The following is a 24,586-nucleotide window of genomic DNA, read 5'->3' as shown; positions in this document are numbered from 1 at the left end:
TTACTGGCCAAAACTCATTTTGGATTAAATTAAAAGGTTACACTAACAGATCTGGATTTATAGTATCTATTTTAGTTTCTGAGAGCATGGGTCAAATTAATTCTTGCTGTAGCTGCAGTACAATCAATAAAGTTACATCTGAAATAAATTTGGCTCTTTGGATGGAAAAAGCAGCACGTACTGTTATTTAACACAATTAAAATATAAATAAATGTAACATGGGCAGAAAGTTCTGATGTATACTGAGAATTATCTGGCTCCCAGCATTGCAGAACATTTTCCAGGACTGTGAAGCTGAAACAAAGTCTCATGACCGCTTCTGCAATTGTTCCAAACCTCATGGGATGACAGGCACCATTTACTGAGCTATATTAAGCTCTCTTGAGACTGAACTATCATATAAGGTAATATAGGGAGCATCATACAGATACTCACCAATATTCAATATAATAAAATATTATCAGCATCACAAACAAATTAACACAAACACTTACCTTAGGCCCAGGAACTCCAGGTAGACCAAATGAGCCTTCTGGTCCCATCAAACCCTATTTATTTGTGAAGAAGGCAGAGACATTTCTGTACTAAGCTAGAGGAATAATGGCTTCAGTATGGTGTATTAGTATCAGTATTCTATTTCTATAGTGAAATAAACAGGAAATATAATGTCTTTTAACATATTACTACACAGGCTGTAGCTCCAATACAGCACAGTGGATTATTCAGACTTTCTATGGCCTAAGGAAGGGCTACTGTGCAATGGAAAAAAACATGCAGGAAAAAAGCACAGAGCTGTCATGAAATACTCCTGAGAGAAAAAAAATCTGCAACTCAAACCCCCGTCTGTATGATCTAATCTTTAACATATCTTTAATATGTCCTTAGCTATAATTGAAAATGACACTAGAGTTTCTTAGTTTCCATTTAGGGTTCTTAAAAGCAGCAAAAGTATATGCAGCATTTCATAATTCTCTTCCTCTTTCTGACTGTGTGTCCCTCAAAGGTTGCCATGCCTTGACTGCTTTTGCAAACTTTGTGGAGATTTGTCGGGAGCAGTTAACATTGGGGCTACACCCTTGCATCTTCTGCAGAATCTTTAGGATTGAACTGTTCATTCAAGAACACAACAGCTTCTGCCATTTCAGATCATGACACGTCAGCACATGTTTAAACCTGGAGCATTGCCAAAATAGTCCCTAGGACTCCTCTCATGGAAATATGTTGATAAAGGTGTGTTTAGTTGTCTTTGTTCCATACATAAAATAAGAACTAAAGGATGTTAAACCAGCAGAAGTCTGGCTTTCTTAATTTCTGTTTAAAGTTACTTTCAAGTATATATTAGAAAATGAAACTTTTTTAAAAATCATACTTTCCAGGAAGGAATTCTCACATATTATTTTCCACATCTGGTATTAATATGTCTTTCTCACCACTTCATCTCACTTCACTTTGACTCTAGAACTGCATGTGTCAATAAAAACAATGCATTACTGTTTTATATGGACTTGCATATACTCTGAAATATGATCTGCTATACGAGTGTACTTAAGACACAGCATAAAATAAAAGCATAGTAATACAGAAAGTCAAACAACTAAATAAGGCTTGGAAATCTAACCTGTCAGAGATTTAAGTTTTATTAATGATTCTAATGGATACGATTTTCAAAAACTACTGTTATTATTGTTATTTAATCTTTGCTTTCATATAGATAAAAACGACTACCTTTCATTTGGTACTAAATGTTAGGAACTGTTCAGGTCCATGACATTATCTCAGACCTCCTTCAAAAGTTACATGTGATCAAAAATAAATGTATGTCTACAGTAATTTGTTACACTGACTGTAACTCAGTTATGCCATAAAAATTATTAACTTGCTTTGCTAAAACTAAAAGGATGGCTTTGTTTCTACAAATACAAGAGAAAACTCAGAACATTTGGAACAAGAAGTAATTCTTTGTAGCCAGGGTTTTCAGCATTTCATCAATTTTCTGGTACTTCACCTGTGCTTTACTGTTAACTGAGGCAGCACAGATTAACTAAGGTTTCTTTCCTGTTCTATTGTAAGAAACTACTGGTCATCAAAACTTTCCATCAATAAACATAGCAACTTGCTCCTTATGGCACTGACACAGGTCTGTGAATACAAATAAATGGTATTAATCACATGACTAAAACTTAAGTAACTTTGCTGCCAGTTTTCCTGTCTCAGACCTTTCCCGTTCAGTCAACTGCACATGAAAATTCTTCTGTTAAACTTCAATTTCTCTAAAATACTAATAATATCACACATCAAACAATTTCAAACACTTTCCTGAAGCTTGAAGATTATATCTGCTCATTCTTACTTAGAAAACCAGTAATCTTTTCAAAGATGATGCAGTCAATCTAGTGTAATCTATTATTTTGTAAAGGTTTACTATACCCTATGCCATTTCTTTCATAATTTTGGAACAGAAATTACCAATTCGTCTCCAAATGAAGTGAGGTTTCTGAGGTTTGCTTCCACCCTAAAACACAGTGTATCCCCATTAACCATTTGCTTATGGCCTATGTTCAGCACCAGCTTTGTTACAGAAAGCGTAAGAAAACATTAATTTGGTTTTGGAACCTAACCTTGACTATATTAATACTGCCTTAATTCACTTGCACATCAGGCCTACTTCTTTATGTTTTCTCTTTTTATTTACATAGCAAAATAAGGCTTTATTAAATTTCATTTCACTGTGAGGCTTAATTCAATTAGGCTGTTTTAAATCAAATTTCATGTTATCTACTGACATCCTCACTTCTGAAATACAGCTCTCTTCATTGTGTGATCTTTTTGGCATTCCTTGAAGGCTTCCTTCCTTATTATTTTCCTAATATTTTCTTTTAATAATTATTTCCTAATTATTTTCTTCTCCTCAGATTACTGTTCTGTGCTCATTACCAGCATGTTAATCAGTAGAGAAAAGCAACACAAGTTTGGAAAGCGATAATGGGAAGGGATGAGAAATGTGACTGGGGGATTCCTGGCTCCTTTCACATTGCCACCTCAGTGTAGCCCTGTGTTTCAAGTCATGTAACACACTGAGAGTCTACCCTCTACCAACTTCACACTAGATCACTTCTAGTTTATGCACACACCTGTCCTTGGATTACAGAAGTGGTAAATGTTCATCACAAATGTCCCTCATATATTTATCTTATACAAAGTGGAAATACATGTACAGAATAGCTTGTTTGGTTTGGTTTGGTTTTAAATCAGATATATGTATATGTCCACAATGACCTGCAAACATGTAGTAGAGGAAGCAAATCAGAAAATACATTTAGTATAACTAAAGGTCAGACATACATCTGCAGGAAAGGGAGAAATAAAACCCAGTTGTCCTGGCTTCCTTTCTTGCCCTTTCATTACTAGGCCATATTTGATGTATTTCATTTTAAAAATTACAGGAAGATGACTATATTAAATCAGTACATTGCAAGAAGAAAACTTTCAGATGCAATACAGGAAAAACTTGAGAACATAATCTGAAAACTGTGGCATATAAAATTAAAAGAGAAGAGCAGGTCCTGAATAAAAATAAAAAACAAATCAAGGACTTAAAATGTAGCATTACTCCTCATTTACCAGAACTGACTGTTTATGTGGCAAATAAATTAATAAATTACTGATGTTGGCAATGTAATAGGGATAGTTATTACTGAAGAAGAACTTGTTACTGAGGAATTTTCCCAAGGTATTAATAGACCATCCACAAGCTTTCCATCTGTTTTTTCTGGAACAAACATATTCAGTGTGACTAATACAAGGAAAATCCCACTATCTTTTCTGGTTGAAATTCCCTAGTGCCGTATAACGGTATTCAAATATTCCATGCATCAATTTCCTACTTATTTTATCAGGTGACAAAAGATATATTAAATGAGTTGACAGGAAACATGAATACATTAATTTCAAGTGTATCAAGAACCAGATGTTATTTATCTAAATAAAATTTGAAGAAAACATGGTAGGTGAGTTACTCGAATAAATATGTATATTTTGGAATCCCACAGGGCTTTATTATAGCTGATGATACAGCCTTATGGCATTTTTTTCAGCTTTGCTCAGATTTTCAGTAATAGGCAATAAAAATTATTAAAGGCACAGGTGAGAGCCCAAATGTGCATGTGTTAACTAAGAGTAGGGTTATGTGAACTTCCAGTTCGGGCAATGTTTTGTTCAAATTTAATCTAAACAACTGCAATAACTGGTTGTTAGGGAAATTTATTCTTTCTAGAGAAGATCTTTAGGTGGCTAAAAAAGTCCTTTAAATTCATGAAAAGAAAATGAACCAGTGTACTCACTTTACACAACAGGGCTTCTGACAGCTGTAATGTAGTGGTCATGTCTGTGGTAGAGTCAGGAAAGGAAGTGCTGCTGGGTGGATGCAGAGTAGCTGTATATTACGCAGGAAATTCTGAATGTATTGGGTAACAGACTAGCCCAGAATTTGTAAAACCCAAAACTGGTTTCAATCTTTCTCTCCAGACAGAACTGCATTGGTTTTAATTGATCATATATTTTATTAAGGAACTGTGAGCATGGAAGAAGAAGTGAGCTCTTCAATACATTTATAGACATCCATAGCCTTATATATAATCTTTGTTGTCTGGAAACCAGAGTCAAGTTTTTTTAAACTTAGCATTATTCAGAGAGCAAGTTCAGGGCTCTCTCCTATGTGGTTATCTACAGAGATACAGGAGAAAGTACAAACCACACCTAGTTCTGAATTTTCTTTGATGAAAAACTATAAAACAAAGCAAAAAAATAAGAAGATAAATGGGAAAGAAGATGAGATCTGTGGACTGTACAACTTTGAAAAGTCTATTTACAGTTTAACAACCTCCTCAGCTTCTTCAAGTGATAAACACATATCCATTTGCATTCCACATGACTACCCAGTACTCAGCAAAATCAGAGCATGCTAAAGTAAAGATTTAAGAGTCCTTTGTGGAATCAATGATCTCAGCATCATTCTGATAAATGTACAATTGAAATCAAAAGACAACCTCAAAAATAGTGAAATTTACTTGTAATGGGATAGATATACATTACTGTACAGACACACCGCAAGCCTTGACTTACAGGTTGTGTGATCATTCCTCCCTTTGGAGGTCTGAACAATCTGACTGATTAGCACCTGATTTAAGTGCAATTCAGATGCAAGATCAAATAGAAACTTGGGAAGGGTCTGCAAATACACTGAAAGAACTTTTAACTGAACGGATGCACATATCAAAACTTCATCACCAAGATACAATAAAAAACAGCAAGGATAGAGAGGATTCAGATTTACATAAGCCGTAGGTCAAGTACATGCTCCACTTATCCAGGTGGGCATATATTGCTCTTATTACCAGGAGTAATTGGAGAAGAACAGCCTCTTTCTAGAAATAATGATCCAGAATCCACATGTTGTAACTGGAGCATACAATCTTCTCTAAATCTTTTATTGTCAAGTCTGCTGGGTGTCAGAAGAGCATGGGACTCCTCATAACCAAGCTCAGAAAATCCACAAACAAAAATTACCTTAGCTGGCCAGATGTAGGCAAAATCTGGTAAACTGCATCTGACTTAATCTTTTGGTGATTATTAGAGAGCCATGGAAAAGGCATAAAACATTATCTCTGTGACTTCAACTCAAAAAGTGTAGAATTCTAAAGAAAATCAGACTGTACTTCCAGTTGAAAGCAAGTGACAAAATTTTGGAAAACGCCATTCATTAAAATGACATCAAGAACAAATTTCCCACTCCTGATTCAATATTCTAAAGTGAATGAGAATGTCTGACTCAAGACTCATATGTGACTCAGATATCTGACAAAACAATTACAATATCTTCCCGGAAAAGAAGAAAAACCCTTTCATTACTTTACTTGGGGATGGAAACTATCACCTCTTCAGTCACTATTTGCTTACACTGAGCCCTTTACCTGGGCTCCTCATAAAAAAAATCTTCCTGAAGCTCTGAATTCCAACACGTCAATGTGTATTTTCTTTTTCTCTGGAGAAAAAAAAACTCCTGGTTTGGGGTACCCCTTCCATCTTAGGAAGGAAACATACACCAGTAACAATCTGGACAGAGAAGTGCCAGACCCTGCTGAACATTCCAGCATTAGTATATAAATGACACTTAGGCTAGCAGCTACCTTCATACTCAGATGGTTAGTTTGGCATGCAGCAACATGTAGTTACACAAGACTGCACATACCAAGATGGTCAGACATACATGTTGCTAATCTCCATCCAAACAAGAATTCTCTTTAGAATAGGGAATGATGCAGCAGGATGTAAGCCCCAAATAATTTTGATATCAGGTCTGCCCTTATGTACTCTAGAAGATGTTAACCTTAACTAGGATTTTAGAGAGATTTAGCAAGACAGAGGATCAAAAGGTCCACACTCAGATCCTTAGCATCCTCTTCCTTCCAGGTTCCTGTAACACTCCAAAATGAGGCACAATCTACCACAACCACCTGGGTAAACACCACTGGAGTCACTGAGAGCAGAAAAGAAAGGTCCCTGAAAAGACTATTCCTGTCCTGCAATAAAAGGTAGATACTGACAGTAAGATGGCCTTAGCAGTATGACAGTAGGCATCCTGATGACTGATGAATGAACATCAAGCCCCTTTTAGAGAGCCACTGACTATCCTGTATTTGACTTTGCAGGTATGGATTTCCTTAAATTCAGAATGATCCCTCTCCCTTTCTTCTACTTTTAATGCTGCAAAGTGGCATCTAAAACTCCTTTGTCTTTTAGAATGGATGAAATCCAGCCTGACAGCTGTTAACAATCTGTTAACAACTACCTAAATCCAAGAACCTATAGCAACATTCTCCCACCTGTTGCCAAAATATCAAGAGGCTTAACATAATGGCAAGGACACCAGAGAGAACAGTTCCCAGCTTTCACCCACCATTTCCACACTTGAAATATGCTGCTGGGCTAAAAACTTACATTTGCCATAACCTTGTCTTCTGCTACTGAAAGAAGGAATAATGTGACTTCTAACCATAGTTTCCGTATTTAGGAATAAAATGCTCGGTGTCATTTGTGCCTACATCACTATCTAAGCTTCTCAGTCTCTTCTTCCATTTCATGAATGCCATCCGCTTATTTCTAATGATTTTCTGAAGCTCTATCCAGAGCATTTCCTTTTTGCTGCTATTCAGATCCCTTGGCTTTGTTCACATAATTTCATTTACTACTTCCTTTTACCCTTCATTTCAGAGAGAATTATTTAGCAAGAGAATTACTGATCTGAGAACAATTTTTGTAAAAAGTGTTTATATGTTTGTCTCTTATTTATCAAAGCAATGCTATTAAAGCATTTATAAAAATCTCATACTTCAGGTATTAGAAAACTGATTACTATTGTTATCAAAATCAAAATCACAGAGTGGACTCTCTGATTACTTATCTTCAAATGCATTTCCCAAACTAAAGAAATTAAGCAGTATCTTACAGTTTCCCATGTAATCATACTTATCCCAGTAATAACACTACAGAAATGCTGAAATTTCCCAATTAAATATTTTCAAGGAACTGTTTTTTTCGGCTTCCTGAGAAACTGAAGTTTCTTCTATTTGGATTGGGCATGGACAAGCCAGTTACATGCATAACATACAATGAACAAGATGAGGCAACAAAGCAACAAAAAAGCAAGCTATCTTCTTCCCATTGTTGTCCCACATTAAAACACTTGTATATGCCATTCAGCTACAAATCAAGAAGTGTTATCTAATTCTTTCCATTGTTACTAATTCTGTAGCCCGAATACAGCTGCATAAAGTCTCTTATACTACCATATGGCTATATACACTAAGAATAAACAACAAATTTCTTAGAGGGTTAAAACTTTTTAGTTATTTAGTGCTACACTGTCCATAGAGATAATAACATTAGTCTTAATTCTGTACTTAATTCTCTACAGTATTTACTTCATTCTAGCAGTAGTGGTATATATTGATCTGCTTGTGGTTGAATACAGGGTAAAACATAAGTTCTTTAGGTAAATAAAAAGTCACAGTAAACAGCTTATTTCTGATGTTAAGCCATGTATATCTCAGGCAAGTCATAAGCATTTTAGCCATTAAAGATAAAATACCTCTAGAAAACTGCAAAAAGACATGCTAACGGTGTTTAAGCAGCTGTTCCTTTTGCATTTTAATTTTCCATATTTTAAAGTCTATATATACTTGCACCAACTTTCAAAACAATTATTTTACTCCTGTGATTTCCAAAGGATTATAAAGAACACAGAAATCACCCCACTCAGACGGTAACAAAGCTGTGGTAAACTGGACTGTCCAAAAAGAATGAATTATTTTCAGTTTCCTACATTCCAAAATAAAAATCTCTCTTTAGGCAGTTTGGGAATTTGGTGATCTCAGCTATTCTCACAGTCTTTGTCAAAAGAGCACTATCACAAAAGCATCCTGAAATTAATCTTCAAAAACCCATTGCACACTATGACAATATTTAAGTCAACCTTAACTTTCAAAATAAATCTATTTTAATACTTTAAAAGTTAATTCAAAGTTAATTCAGAGAGTAAATTCAGACTAATGTTTTTCGGATTTGTTTATCAAATGTGCAGTCAGGAAATCATTTTGAAAAGAAAGTTGGGTAAACATTTTGGGGGGAATTCAGAGACTAGACTTAGTCTGATCATCTTTGTCAACCTGAAAATGCTAGGTTGCTACTGTATCTGCCATTGTTTGATTGCTTATTACAAGTATAGAATGACAGCATCAGAATTATTTGTTCATAATACCATTTTTCAAACTTACAGTATCCCCTGGTGACCCTTTTGCTCCTGGTTGACCCGGTGGTCCAATTTCACCCTATATTTTTTAAATAAAGAGAAGAATTCTGTGATTAATATATGCATAGTTTTTTAAAAAAATAAAATATTCTTTAATTATGGATATTTATTTAGTTAGGGTTATTTCTCAGAGTATTATGAAATTAACTTTGTTACTTTTACATTATTCATTCCTGCTGGAACAGCTGAAAAAAAAACTAATGAGAGATTTTCAACCATGCCACAAAGAATTTGGAGCATGCCTCCATTCATTTGCAGCATGATTTGATGACCTAAACCCCCGCTATGAAAACTCTCCTCTGAGCACAGTCTGAACACTTACTTTGGAATGGGTGTATATATACACACAGGTTTTAACTGTGTTTTGAACTATTAATAATACCTTTTGTCCTTTTGCTCCTTGATTTCCAGGGATACCAGGAATTCCCTGAGGGAGAAAAAGAAAACCTTTTAAATATATCGAATAGTTCATCCAGAAAATAATATATAACACCACCCCCCTTCATGTTCTCATAAATTTAACATTTGCCATATGATTGGGGTTCAAAATATGGGCAGGAAATAGAAAATTAAAAAAAAAAAAACACATAAGAGAAAAGAGCTTCAGATGAAAACATTCAAACTATTTCATCTGGGGATACAGTGAAACATTAATGTCCAGTTGCTCTCCAGTACTTTCATGTCAGGAGTCCATGTCCAATGCCTGGCAGGCTCACATGCTCCTGGTTGCTCACCAAGGGCTGCAATGCTTTACTGAAAAACCTGACTGACACTGGGAGAGAAACTACTTTTCATTATCCATAAAATTCCCCACATAAGATAGCTCTAAAGTCCTGTTCAATAGGACCATAAGTATGACAAATCCTGTTTTCCTATCTAATATGCTGTGACTGTAACAGAACATAAGAGATAGCTATAATTATATTTGATGTATGCTAGCTTCCACCTCAATAAATACTTAAAGATCTCTGTCATTTCCTCAGCATCACTGCTCATTTAGCTCTACAGTATATCTCACAATTTTCTTACAGTTATCATTTACTTAAACATAATTTAGTTTTTAAACAAAACTCCATACATACTTAAAACTGTTGTCTATGTTCAATTTATTTTTTATCTCAAGTAAAACTGTTCAGATTTATTTACTGTTCTTACTTGTACTATTTTTTCTCTCAAGTAAAACTGTTCAGATCCATTTACTATTCTTACTTGTACCATCATTAATCTGCAGCAAGAATTTGGCTTACAGACTTTACATTTTAATCTAATATTGAAATTAATATGCTGCAGTGAAAACAAGAGGACTGTTCTATATACCACCAAAACAAATGAATTCTGTGGGGAAAAAAAAAAAATAATATGAATTTAACAACCAGGAATAACCTGATAGTTTCCATATGGACTACATCTGTGTAATGCTGGCTTGGAAAAGATAGTTCAATTGTTTTGCAGTTTACACCCAGTTTCTAGTTAATAGTGACCCCATCAAGCAGAAACAGTTCATTGGTCAATGGCACATGTGTTAGCAATGGCATCCTGAGCATTTTACAGGTCATCAAAATTCCAATGTATCTATCATTAAAAGAAGAGATCAAATAATATAATAAAAAGAATTGGAAAACAATGCCTCATTCTGAGACTTCTACTTGCATTGTGTAACATAACTCTTTTCGCTAAACTTTCATCCAAAATCACCTTAGATCTTTTGCACAAATAAAAAGATGGGAAATAGGCCATATTTATCACCACATTTATGAACTTCCAGACCTGTCCATGAGTTCTTAGTATAATTATTTAACAGTTAATTTCTGTTGCTGTAAAATATAAAACTAAGTTATAAATATCTGAACCTGTAATACAAAACAGAATTTCATATATGCTCGAAAAACCCCTCCCACTAGGCAGCAATCTTTTCATACTGAAAGGATGTACCAGAACTTTCCGTGGTTCCATTTCTATGCTATTTGCAAGGCTGAGAGAAGACAGTTCCACATACTTAAACAAGACAGTGAATGATTTACCATTATATAAGCATGCCTAAAAGAAGAAACACAATGTCCTGATGAACTTTCTTGGCTAAAAGAAATTGCCGATACAAGACATTTAACTTTACCTTTCTATCAGTGGCAAAGAAAGATAAAACTCAAAAAAAAATTGTAAAACTAAGTCACATTTCATTATTTCCCCCATTTTTTTTTCTTCTGATTGACTCTGCACTACTGAAGTACATGGAACTTAAGCTCTTATTTCAGTGGGAGCTGGTCCAGACCCTTAAAATTCTCTTATGGCTCATTGACATTTATTCAGCTAAGAATGAATCTATCACTTATGCTAATGTAAGTGATTCCCAGAGTATATGGAGTGGAGATTTTCAGTTATTCTCCACCTGTCAGCTGGCACAAAAGAAGGAGAATGAAGTGGCTAATTTGGTCACAAAGAATTATTTTTTCCCATCAGAGTTATTTTTCTGTATAGTTTTCATGGTTCCATAATTACAAAGACTAATTTCTGTAGTATCAGCTCCAGGATGCCTAACAGATTAAATCTAGTTTCCTTCTCATTATCTATTCCCAATCTATTACTTCCTTTTACATGGATAATTTCTGGTTATGCCAATTAGAATTATTTGCACTTTCCCAGATGAGAAGGTTAAAAAGCAGTTCAGATATCCTGAGTTTCTTCCATAACTTTGAGGTCAAAAGCCAAACCACGCTCTGGAAACGTGTCTTGTCCCTAAACAAAGGGTTCACATGCTGTACAAATCCTCAGAATCTAAGTATTTTTTTGTCCACCATGACTAATAAGGCACTTTTAATGGGAAATTATGTTTAATAGGGTGACATAACACTAACTAAACTACTATAGAAAACTTACTCTAATTATTAAAAAATGTATTCTTTAAAGCATGAGGCAAATCAACTAGTTTTACTCCATTTGTAAGATAAAAATGTAGTTTTGTGAAGAGTATATTGTAACTAAAATTATCACAAATGCCTGTGTTTAATCAAAACTTAATATGAAACAGATTCATCATGCAATTTTTCTGCCACTAAGGGACACACAATGTTTGGAACTACTACAAATGGGAAAACTGCCACCCACTGGGAGTAACAGAATCAATGCTACGGAATAATTCATGATTCATTGGCCTACGGAAAAAAAAAATTGCCTTTGGGGATGTCCTCTGCAAAGCTATCAAGCAACATTTGGTTCATATGAAATAAGAAAAATGGGTTGTAATTCTAGATTTTTTTTTCTTTGTCTTTCCAGAAAACTTATTTTAAATGGTTTGTATTTATCATATATGCAGTTATAATACCGATAAAACATACACTCCTAGCTACAATAGCTAAAAATCAAAGCATCTACAGTGATTCAGTGATTTCTGTCCTTACATGAGTTGAACCATCTTACGCCTCTGAATCAGTTAATTTGTTTCCCTTCTTGTTTTACATCAAATTTCAGTGTTTTGTCATATTTAAAAATGAAGTTTATTGCAAGCCTTACCACTGCCTTAGTTCTTTCAGCAACACCAATCTGACTTTCTCAAACACCTTAATTTCATTGAAATGTCTTCCTCTTTCTCTGAAATTTTCCTTTAAATAAGAAGTCTTTCGTTATCCCATAAAAGCCTGTAATATTATTCATTATTTTATCCTTAATCAGCAAGTGCTATAATCACATGAAATTTAAAGCCAGCAAGACAGCCTAGTAAACCTAATTCCTTGGCTTCAAAACGTATCTAAAGATTCTCAACTGCAGTTTTATCACACACTGTTGAGTTTGTGCCTAAAACCTAATGCGATCATGTATCAGTCTGGCAGCTAACCAAGATTATTTATTTATTGAGACACTGCTGTCTTTACTCTTTGTTCAGCCTCCTTTGCCTGTTTAATCATTTATCTTCCACCCTGTGTTACCTGTGTGTACGTAGAAGCCTGACAGCTTTCTAAGCTCGTTATAGACCTGGGGAGCCTTTGCAGGGTACCCCCAGGACCTAAAGTGACACTTGAATGCCATGCAGGTATCTGAAATTGTCTCTGGCATCACTGAAGGAGCTGTGGGATAGCTGATCTACCCTTTGAAAAAGATAATCAGTCTGCTCTAAGAACTGTCATACACACCAGATGTTGCAGTTGCCCTCAAACATCTCATATGGATCTCGGTGCCAATGCCCAGGCGACCAAATCCCATACACCTTGATATCTCACTTCCTGGAGCAAAAATTATCTTTTTTTTTTTTTTTTTTTTTTTTTTTTTTCCTTGGCTTGTTTGTATATGCCTGGTGTGATAGGTCTCTATAGGCTCAGATAGCAAAAGATTCTGACAAAATCTTCACATAGGCTAGGAATCACAAGACACTTAGGGGTAAACTAGGATATCCAAAAGGTAAAAGGAGCTGTGGGTATGCTTTACCTGCAAGAAATAACAGTGCTTAGCCATGGGTCTCACAGCTTCATTACAGAATGAAGCTCAGCTGGGTATGCATCTAAATCCCCTGATACAGTCTCCCTCTGCTGCAGCCCCCACACCTGGGACTTCAGAACACCCAAACCCATGGATTTGTTACTACTGTGATGATGAGCTTTAAAGATGACACTTATACAATTCTGCATAGATATTCTATTTTATTCCGGTTTTAGCAATTTAAATAAATCTTTCATTCTTTGATAATACCTGGCAGATACAATGGATTCAACTGTAAAAGGACCATGGTTTCAAAATGCCTAGAAAATCTTTATTGTAGTTTTCATTAATCATGAAGTGTCTACTTTTGTTTTGGATGAATTTAAACAGCTGGATTTTTTTCCATGCAGCCCCATAAAAAATCCATTAAGTAAATTGCCTGAGGCCTTATGTACAGATCAACTAGGTGTAAGCATTTTTACTTAAGCCAAAAGATACATTTCTCAAATATTTTTCCCATTTTTTCTAGCTAGTATTATGGATTATTTGTAACTCCCTCATGTTTAACTTTAGGCTTGCGAATAGCAGAAGAAACCATGCATAAATCTTTTTCCAGAAAAAAAACAAAACAAAACAAAACAAAAATTATTTTATTCTGAAAATGAGTAATTATTACTCTACCCTTTATTTTCTGCTACTGTCTTTAATATTCCCCATCCCTTCAGTGCCTGGTAGGACTTCATTCTTCAGCAATGGTTGATAGCCCTAATATGGAAAGCAGGAGTTTCTAGACTATAGATATCATATCCATTATCATAAAATTCTATCTCTGGAACATGAAAAATTATAAAATATTTCCAAAAGCTTCTCTGTTATGAGCAAACTGTTTTGCAGTAAATTCCCCAAGAAGATGGAAAGAACATCAGTATAATCAACTTATTATTATTTAATTTCTTAGGGTAGGTACAGAAAACTGTACTCTTTCAACATACTGATTTAAACAGGCTCTTCACTGAAAACAGTACATCTGGACTTGTAATGTGTCAAACTTGATAATTACTGTTTAGGACAAATCACTATGGAATAGTTCTTCAAACTATCAATTCTTCTTTCAACATCAAGACAAAAAGACCTGAAATAATATATTTTTTTCTCTGTTAAAAATTAACATGATTTAAAAATTTATGATAAAAAAATACTTCCTGTTTAAACAGTGAGACCTTCTGAAAAAAATGAAAAAGTAGTAAAATGTAAGGTAACCACACACCCTTTATTTCAGGAGTCACTATTTGTGAGAAAAAAATCTACCAGCTTCTCTACTACTATTGTTGAATATTGGTAAATATTACGGTTTATTTTATGGCTTAAGATAATATCTGCTTTCATATTTTACTTTTTTTATGAGAATGGTCAGTGAAGTTATTTTGATGTGATTCTACTTTGTTTAAATTATATTAATTTTAAAAAAATGATGCTTTGAGTAACATTTAGAAACTTTTGCTAAAAGATTGTCACATTCTAGGTTGTTGCCCACTTACACAACAAAAATTTATGTTGTATTCCTAATGATCATTCATAATTCAGGCTGTGATACAAGCCTCACAAAAGACTCCCAGCAAGGCACTGAGAAACTTTAATAGGTTTCAGTCTTAAGAAGTCCATGGGCTTTTTAAGAGCGTCAGAATGGTGCTAATTTTGACCCTACTCTTTTTTCAGCAGTGTAAATGTCAATCAGGATCAGCTGAAGGATCAGGTTTAAAACAGATAAAAGTCGTGATGACTGATAAAAAGCTGTTTTTCCTAGTGTATATGAGTTCTCTGAATTATGTTTCAATCAAATGGCTCCTTCCACTCCAAAAAATGTGCAATTCTGATTCTGGGAAGACACTAAAGGACATTAAACAAATTACAGAAAAAGAAAAAGATTCACAAAAGTTATCTATCTACGCAGATGTTCCCATGATCCCTTTAAACACCTGAAAAATATGACTGTTTATGTATTACTGATCCTTACTTGAAAAAGCACATTTGATGATACATGAGAGATTTACTGGAGGTATGTAAAAAAGTACAAGTCAAACCATAATTTGGATAAAAGTACAACAGTCAAGATACTTTTTAAAAGATTACAGCAAATCCTTGATAATCCTAATAGAATGAAAGACACAATCCCAACTGGATAATGGATAAAAGTTTCTACTAAGGAAAGTAGCAAACTATATATAAAAAAATTCAATAAAACTGCATCTGCTACTTTTGAGTAGTTGGAATTGATGACAAAGAAAAATGGGCTAAATACAAAGAAGCATTCCCACAGACATGATGAGCATCCACTGGACTAACATAGCAGCTTTAAATTAAATGCAGGAAAGGAAAAAGCATTACCAAAATCTTTGCAGTTATAAGACCAGAGTTTGCAAACACTTTTTTTTGGCAAATCAGTTATTAAAAATAGAACACACATATATTAAATGTGGAACACAGTGACCCCTGTTGCATTGCCAACAACACAGACCTTGGAAAACTATAATTTGAAAGCTGGAAATACTAATAGAAAATGAAAACTCTGCGTATCCTGTCACAGGCTGAAACTGGTGCCACAGTTCCTTGTAAATACCCTTCAGAATAATATAGGTATCAGATTTGTCAAGTCTTCGTGGATCCAAAGGTGGCCAGATAAAACCTGAGCTCCCAGTCCTGTAGGTGACACCGCGATACCCTCCTCCTGCCCGTCGTGTCAGGCACCAGCCTCACAGTCTGTGCAAACCAACATCCAATATGTCTAAAAAGTTTACGGCGACTTCTAACAGCTGATAAACTGCCCCATGTTTGACACATGTAATCACACTGATATTCAAGGAGTTACACACCTCCAAATCTTTCAGAATTTCTCCACTAGGTAAATTATAGAGAAAGGCTTGTGATGGATCACACAATTTGAGCACCTTGCACACATAAGAGAGGGCAGGCTGATGACTGCAGAGCCTCTCCAGAGCGCACTGCCTGCTGCTCTGCTCCGTGCACCCAACGCGCCCGGCTGTCTGCCACCACTAGAATCAACACTTCTGTTCACAGAGGTTGCACCGATGTGGAAGAATGCAATTTTCAGTCATCCCTCTTTCCTGTAGTAAGGAGCCACTCAGTTAAATTAGAAGTGAGCAGGTTTGACAACAAATCATGCATTTTTTCCATATGGTGCACACTGTGAAACTTGTCACAGGATGTAGCAAATGAAAACAGTAAAACTCTGTTCCAAAAAGCACTGTAAAATTACTAGAAAATTGGTCCATTGCTGGCTATTAAGTAGGATGGGCCAGCATGCATTTTTAGCTGAGGAAGTCCCAAAAGTTCTGACAGACAGAATCTGGCAGTAAATAGCAGGTGAAAAAATAATTTTCTACTTACTCCTATCCACTGTCAGAGAAAAAGTTCTGTGATAATTCATTTTCTCTGAGTCTGCTTGTCAGTTCTTATTTTTTTTTAAGAAACATTTAAGAAAACTTTTTCAAAATTTTTTGCTCTTTCTTCCCAGTAAACTGCAAAAATGTTACTTCAGGGATTTCAAATCCTTCGTCATGTAATATTTTGGTTAAAAGGTGATGCATATATGACTAAATCAGGCCAAAATCATGTGATGATACTGCTACCCAATAGGAACTGTTAGGCACTTTGGCTGTCAGAATTTAATTCACATTCTTAAGTATTTCACTATGCATTTATTTATTTTTCTGATCCTAGGCATAACGTTTCTATTGAGGAACATACAAAATCCACTCTGTTAAAGATGTAATTTCCAACGCTTTATCTATATTACTGAAGAATTTGACAGTGTCTTAAAGTGTTCCTTGAAAACTGTGGGAGTTTAGAAGAAAACTGTAAGGCAAGAACAATGGAGAGATATTGCTGCTTCAAGATTAATCAGGAACATATGAAACATTGTTTACTGGAAGTATAAACACTAACTTTCCCAGCACTAAAATGCCAAATGTTAGCCCAATACACAACATATACCAGTCCAAACTTTCTCTTCAAGCATCTCCTACTTCAGAAAAGCCTTTGATGGATGTATGAAAATACCACACAAATTCAAGAATGCCCTAAGCATTATCACTGACATCTGGTGGATCCAAAAGAATGCAAATGAGTCCTTGTTTAAATATCATATGTCAAAGTAAGTGAATGTTAATCAATTAAGGCATACTTATTTTACACCAGTTTTACTATATAATTTTCAAGATCTTTAGTGGTTATTCTATTCTTAGTGGGGTGAATTAACCCATTATGCCTGGAAAGTACTAGATCAGATCAAATTAGATTAAACACTTAAGCAAACAAATAATTCAGTAAACTTACAAGGAAAGTAAAAAATGATTGATGAAATTCTAACCTTTCTAACTCAGATCAGCTACCCAGACAGCCAAACTGGATACACACACACACATATTATATAGTTTTAATACTTTAATCAGAGCCAATTCAGCAACCAATCACATTTTAAATTGAGATTTGGGATTAAGAAATTTTGATAAATAATACAAGATCAATTTACAGTTGTGTGGATTTGTCCATCCAACTTCTCAAAAATCTCCACTTGATCAAGTCAAGTAATTTTTTAGAATGTCCTTTTTTCAGTTCAAGCAGTAGTACGTTAGCTAACATATGAAACGTATATGTACATCATTTGCTCAAAATAACATAAAACAATTCATCAGAAACACTTTTGAATGATAATCAGCAATATTAAACTGACTTTTACCACTTAAAAATACATTGAAAATCAGATTGTATTGCTATAATGTTCAAATACTGATAAACCATCTCTACAGAAAGGCCCACTGCAATATTAATACTAAGAAAATTTAGTTTCTGGCACTCAGAAAAAAGGTGGTGATGTTGGTAAGCATGTGCATATTGCAGTCTCTGCAACTAATGTGAAGGTCTCCAGTCTTCTAAATGCAAAAGCATTTAAATGGGCAAACATTTATATGTATTTTTGAGTAATATTACTGCAAGAGGGGATATCTAATATGTATTGTATACATCCATATTGCCAGGCTGATTCACTCTTAGTTTCATATCAGATCTCTAGACTCCATCTCAGCCAAGCTGAGAACATAACAGCTGAAGGCAGAAGGCGAAGTATGAAGTGAATTTGATCATTCATTCAGTGGGAAGAAACACAGGTGGAACAATGTGTGTCACAGCTCTTACCCTGCAGACAGTATAAGCTTATGCCAGAGCACTTCATCAGGAAATTAAAGCTCACTTTCTAGTACAGATTAACTAATAAGTATTTTAAAGTTTCTACATGAAAATTACTAATAAATGACCAAAATTATTTTAATGCATAGAAGAAACTACATTATTCAGAAGAATTCGTATATAAACAGGACTAGTTCATTGGACTCACTCATGGAATACAAATAAATAAGCACTGCCACTAATTTTTTGCTTAGAAGATAGCTGCTGCACTCTTTAATAAAGTTGCACCTTCAAGTGTTTGCTGCAGGACAATTCTTTCAGAATCACAATGTTTTAACAGATTTTGTAATTTATATAAGATTAAAAATTACTAAGAGGCATTTTTACAAACAAGAAGCATCTGTGTATTGTAATACAGATCAGCAAGTCAGTAGCAAGATCTTAAATTGGTACAGCATACTGATCAGAGATATTTCTGTCTCTATGTTTACAAACCAGCTGCAATGGAATGATGGTATGTAACTTCTATCAGCACATGAATTAGTAAGAAAAGTTCCAGCATAGCCATAAAAAGGTCACTACAGCATACAAGAATAAAACAGACTACTCTGAGTATTGTTTATAACTATTTATAGCACATGCCATTCGTATCCCTAATAGGCTTACAACTACAGCTCCTTTCGTATTTTCTTACATCTTCTAAGAAATTGCCTTTGTTAACATTGCCTCCATAAAACAGTCTTAAAGAAATGGTGGCAAGGTATGCCACCCTTTCTCCACTTGGTTTTCCAAAGTTATTAAATTTGAAATGGTACTAACCAGAAAAATCAAAAAATAATACATTCCTAAGTCTCTGTACACAAAATAAAAAAGATACTATATGATTATAGAAATTTAACATAATTAATGTAATTGCATAGTGTGTAAAGACAGAAATTTAAAAATTAGAAATCATGAGGAACAGACAGAAAGTGTTAGATGGGAGAGAACTGTTAATTTTGCAACTTAGAAAAGCAGACATTAGTTTCCAAGTTGCATTAGGTCAGCGAGTCCAAGCTTATTACAGCATTGTGGCCACAGTCCAGCCTGAATTCAATGGGAATCTTTCCATTGACTTCAGTTTGCTCTGGATCAGCAACTATGCTGTCATGTCTTATATTGTTTTTTGTCAACTGGGAATAATAGAATAGTTCAGTCTAGTCTGCCTGAAGTTCCAGAAGTCTTTAATTACCTGTTTCTTTACAGCATAATTTTAAAGTTTATCTTCTTAATAACAATTAACTCTGATGAAAATGCAGTATGGAATTAATTTAGTTAAAATAACTTGTCAGTCAGAATGAAGAAGATAACTGAGGTTGCAAATAAAGTCTGTTAAAAATGTATACACCTAAAGTGGACCTAAAAGCTATAACTGACAGGAAAACATGCATTCAGTCTAAAAAATGTGGTTGAGCTTACAGCAAGCACTGTGCAATTAAAGAATGATTATTGAAAGTATTTTGCAGTCATAGCTGTCATCTCCCCCTTCCTCAAATGGGAACAAGCCTAACAACATCTGTTATAGTAGCTCCAGCAATCGAAGTCATCAGCAAGACTCTGCCCTGTCTACTCCAACAATTCAGAAATACAACAATAAGAAGAAATAAAGAAATAATTACTAAAAAACTAATTCAACTAGCCAAACCTACTTGTAAAGAAATAACAGTACATGGCATATGACTACAAAAGCCTTACTGCATCAGCTGTTTAGAAAGGAACACCCCATCTGAATACCCATTTCGCTTTATACATAAATGTATTTACCGGTCAAAGTCAGAATTGTCAACAAAGAAATCAGGTATTCTTTTGAAATCTATAAGACACCATTTGCAGAGCAAATACTAGTCCTTACTTCCCTTAGGACTATAATACCGACACCTTTGAAAAGCAGGCCATGAGTGTTCAGAGTTCAGCTGCTACTATGAAGGCATCTCAGACTAGTGGAAAAGCATGAATATTACATTTGACGCTAAGAATTTTGATAGATTCACACCAACCAGTTTGCTGAGTCTCCTGATCACTTTTCTCTTAAAGACGAACAGAAAATAATTTCTTCTAAATATAGTACCTATAGAGAGAGCACTATTTTATAGCAGTACCTCCTTTAAGGCAATGTAAAACCTGAATGAGTATTTAGTATGCTATGAAATATTTTCACAAGTATTAAATCCACACAACACATTATTTTTTGAGCACCGGAAATACAACAGGATTTTTATACTTTCACCTACCAATAGATTAAAAATAGAAAAACAACAATAATCAGACTAGGTGTATTAAAAAATAAACTAAGTAACACTTTCAGAAAGATATTTTTCACAAGGCCTGATGCATAGATATACTACAGGGTTTTTAGATTTGTTTCTTACTGAAGTATTTCATAACTCAGTATATAAATGCAGATATAAAATATAAATATTGAGTAAATGGCATCTTATTAACTAAAACTGGTACGAACCAACATAACATCAACATAGAGTGCATTAAGCAAAGCATATCATTGTGATCACTGAAAAACACATTTGTGTGTACATGTGGTGTAAGTATTTCAGTTCCATTTATCTCAGTCAGTGGTCATCATCTGTTTCAGTCAACACTGAAACACTCTGCTGCTCCTTCTATTTGTGAAACAGGAAAACAGGACTGACAAAGTGTCCACACATGATGTTGCATTCTCAAATATGGTTGTTATCAGAAACAACTCTTCAAATACAGTTCATAAATATGACCACTAAAAGCACAAAATGGGAATTATTTTATTTAAGTTGAATGTTAGCTTTCCTTCTAAACAGACTTGCACAGCTCTTATACTCTACAGCTTGTTGTAAAGGTTTTGACTGTGGATTTTAAATTTCCTTCCACGAATAGTTCAAAACAATTACCAAGTTTTCCATTATTCACAGTCCCATCCTATTCCACAGGTAACTGTCTACTTTCCTTTTCACATGGTCTACCTAACTTAACTAAGTTAAATGTACAGAAATCATGTTAAAATTACTTTCTGATTCTGTTATAGGCTTGAAGAGGTACTTGAACACCTTAAAATTTGCATATCTCATCTAACTATATTAGATAATCGTATAAAAAATGTTCCTATTTACACACCATTCATTCATTTAAAATTTTTCACTCAAATATGGTGGTTGTAGTGTTATATTTCTCTCCTCGGTGATTCTCATGGCTAGAGGCATAAAAGGGTGCAACTAAAGTGAAAAAAAAATGTTGTTGCAGCAGGTAAAAAAAGGCAAAATACCATTTTTCAGAATTTCCTCCATTCTCAAAATATTTGCTCATTTATATATGTTTATGAAATGACGGTCTGTGATATGTGTAAAGCTGTACTGAAGAAGATTAAAGTTCATTAGCATCAGCTAATGTTTAATAAGTAAATATCATTATTTCCTATATTATTATTATGATTGGCTGCCAGGCATGTGTTCCAAGAACAGGATCTCTAAGGAACATTGTCAGTATACAGATAACTCAGTTGCTAGTAGTTCTGTGTTTTGGGTCTGGTTTCTTCATAGTTTCCTAAGCAAAGACAGACAAGAGAGCCAACACTGAACACAAGACTGTTTAAAAAGCCATCTTGCCTCAAGGTGCTGTGCTCTAGGGGTTCCACTAAAGCCAATTTGTTCATAAAGAAGAGATCTGGAAAACTGTGTAATAAGGGAGAGTGGGGAATTATTACATGGCACACAAGAAAAAAACACCAGAAAAACATTTTGTTCTGCATACTACCATGTAACTAAGTCAGGAATCTTCTTTTCTTGGTTCCTGTTTCTATTAATCTCAGCATAGCAATTAATGCAGTAGAATTACATTAATTTTAGGTTTGCTTTCCAAATATACAGGCTACATGGCTATAGCAGTTCCTATGTTGTATTTAAAGATTTTTGCTTTATGAAGAAAAATACAGCAACATCTCTTGGAGATTTCTATATCCTTAGTGTATCTTTAGCACATTTCAGAAGAACTCTGCCACCATACCCCAGCATAAAATACACATTTTCAGAGACTGCACTGATCTAAATCTGGCATTCCTGATGCAGTTGTAATAGCTCAACAAACCAGGAGTATAGGTATAACAGTGGGAGTCAGCTCAGAAGCTGAAAGCCATGTTATGCTGCTATTGCTGGCACAAACGAGGCCACATCTGAGGTCTTGTGATGTGACCTAAATATTAAGGGCAAACTCCACCATTTTAAGTGTTTGCAGCTGTATTTCTGAAAAAATATGATTTCTGGAGAGTAAATATGAGCAGTTGCAAATGTCCAGACATATTACTTGTGGCAGGACAGCATATGCGAGGCCTAGGAGAGTGCTATAAACGTCCTGCCAGCTTTACCCACAAGCACTTACTTCAGAGTTCCCATCTGCATGATTGTAAACACAAGGAGAAGTCAAACACAGCTTCCACTGAAACTAAACTCTGACAAAACTCTACCTATGTTAAAAAGGACAGCCAGGCTGAAATTAAACTCAAATAGATCTTGATTTATTCTATCCTTTAGACAGTTGGCTCCTCGAAAAAATGTATTTATCAAAACAGCCTGTCATCACTAAGATAGATGACTAGCAATTAAACTACTCAAGTGACAGCATGGCCTATTTTTGTCATCAGTAAAATCAGCTTGATTACTAGCTTTACTAAATGCTGTCTAAATTATTCTGTCCATACTGTCAAACGTTATTCTTACACAGAGTGGGTAGGATTGGGATGGCCTGGCTAACTTAAGTTCCAAATAGTACTATTGAGGGAAAATAACCGCATCACTTGAAATTATTTACTTAGCTTTACAACCTACTTTTTCCTGTTCATAAATTTGGGGATTAATAGAAGTAATAACACACCAGATATGTTGTCCAGAAAATAACCACACTTCTCAGAGGCTTGAGGCAATGGGAGTTCAGCTCAGCTGTGCTCTCCATCCTAGACTGTTGCCTCTTAGATGTTGTCTCAAGACGCACTCATTTTGCAACTATGTTCTTTTTATTTGTTAAAGCAAGAGGGACTGTAAAATGGCTATTTTTAAAAAGACTAACTGTACTGGGTTTATGTGTCAAGGTTTTGGTAGCAGGGGGGAGCTACAGGGGTGGTTTCTGTGAGAAACTGCCAGAAGCTGCCCCCGTGTCCAACAGAGCCGGCACCAGCCGGCTCCAAGAAGGATCCACCGTTGGTCATCACCCATCAGCAATGGTGGTAGCACCTCTGGGATAATGTATTTAAGAAAGGGAAAAGGTTGCTGCGTAACCGAGCAACTGCAGTCAGAGAGAGGAGTGAGAATATGTGAGAGAAACAAGACTGCTGACACCCAGGTCAGTGAGGAAGGAGGGGCAGGAGGTGCTCCAGGCACTGGAGCAGAGATTCCCCTCCAGCCCATGGTGAAGCCCATGGTGAGGCAGGCTGTGCCCCTGCAGCCCAGGGAGGTTCATGGTGGAGCAGATCTCCACCTGCAGCCCATGCAGGAACCCCGCTGGAGCAGGTGGGTGCCCAATGGAGGCTGTGACCCCATGGGAAGCCCCCACTGGATCAGGCTCCTGGCAGGACCTGTGGCCCCATGGAAAGGGGAGCCCAGGCTGGAGCAGGTTTGCTGTCAGGACTTGTGACCCCGTGGGGAACCCACGCTGGAGTAGTCTGTTCCTGAAGGACTGCACCCCATGGGAGGGACCCACGCTGGAGCAGTTTGTGAAGAACTGCAACCCATGGGAGAAGTTCATGGAGGACTGTCTCCTGTTGGAGGGACGCCACACTGGAGCAGCGGAAGAGTGTGAGGAATCCTCCCCCTGAGGAGGAAGGAGCAGCAGAGACAACGGGTGATGAACTGACCACAACTCCCATTCCCCGTCCCCCTGCACCACTGCAAGGGGGGGAGGTAGAGAAATTGGGAGTGAAGTTGAGGCTGGGAAGAAAGGAGTGGTGAGGGGAAGGTGTTTTTTAAGATTTGGTTTTATTTCTCATTATCCTACTCTGATTTTATTGGTAATAAATTAAATCATTTTTTCCCCAAATCTAGTCTGTTTTGCCCATGATGGTAATTGGTGAGTGATATCTCCCTGTCCTTATCTCAA

The 24,586-nt window shown here is 35.6% G+C and overlaps 1 protein-coding gene across 2 annotated transcripts in view; it reads right to left on the bottom strand.

Annotated features, from left to right (window-relative positions):
• Positions 1-24,586, bottom strand: part of COL21A1 (collagen type XXI alpha 1 chain) — a 111,138-nt gene that overhangs the window by 14,909 nt on the left and 71,643 nt on the right. For both annotated transcript variants that reach the window (XM_033009980.2, XM_042803610.1), the window contains exons 18-20: positions 9,249-9,293; positions 8,832-8,885; positions 495-548 (exon numbers count right to left, since the gene is read on the bottom strand). In XM_033009980.2, the coding sequence (XP_032865871.2) occupies positions 495-548; positions 8,832-8,885; positions 9,249-9,293 (153 nt within the window). The remainder of the gene's footprint in view (positions 1-494; positions 549-8,831; positions 8,886-9,248; positions 9,294-24,586) is intronic.

The sequence above is a fragment of the Tyto alba genome, unplaced genomic scaffold (assembly GCF_018691265.1).
Source record: "Tyto alba isolate M040663 unplaced genomic scaffold, T.alba_DEE_v4.0 Super-Scaffold_40, whole genome shotgun sequence".
Classification (NCBI taxonomy): Eukaryota; Metazoa; Chordata; class Aves; order Strigiformes; family Tytonidae; genus Tyto; species Tyto alba.
The sequence above is the reverse complement of the archived record's forward strand: the minus strand, read 5'-3'. Positions and strand labels throughout refer to the sequence as shown.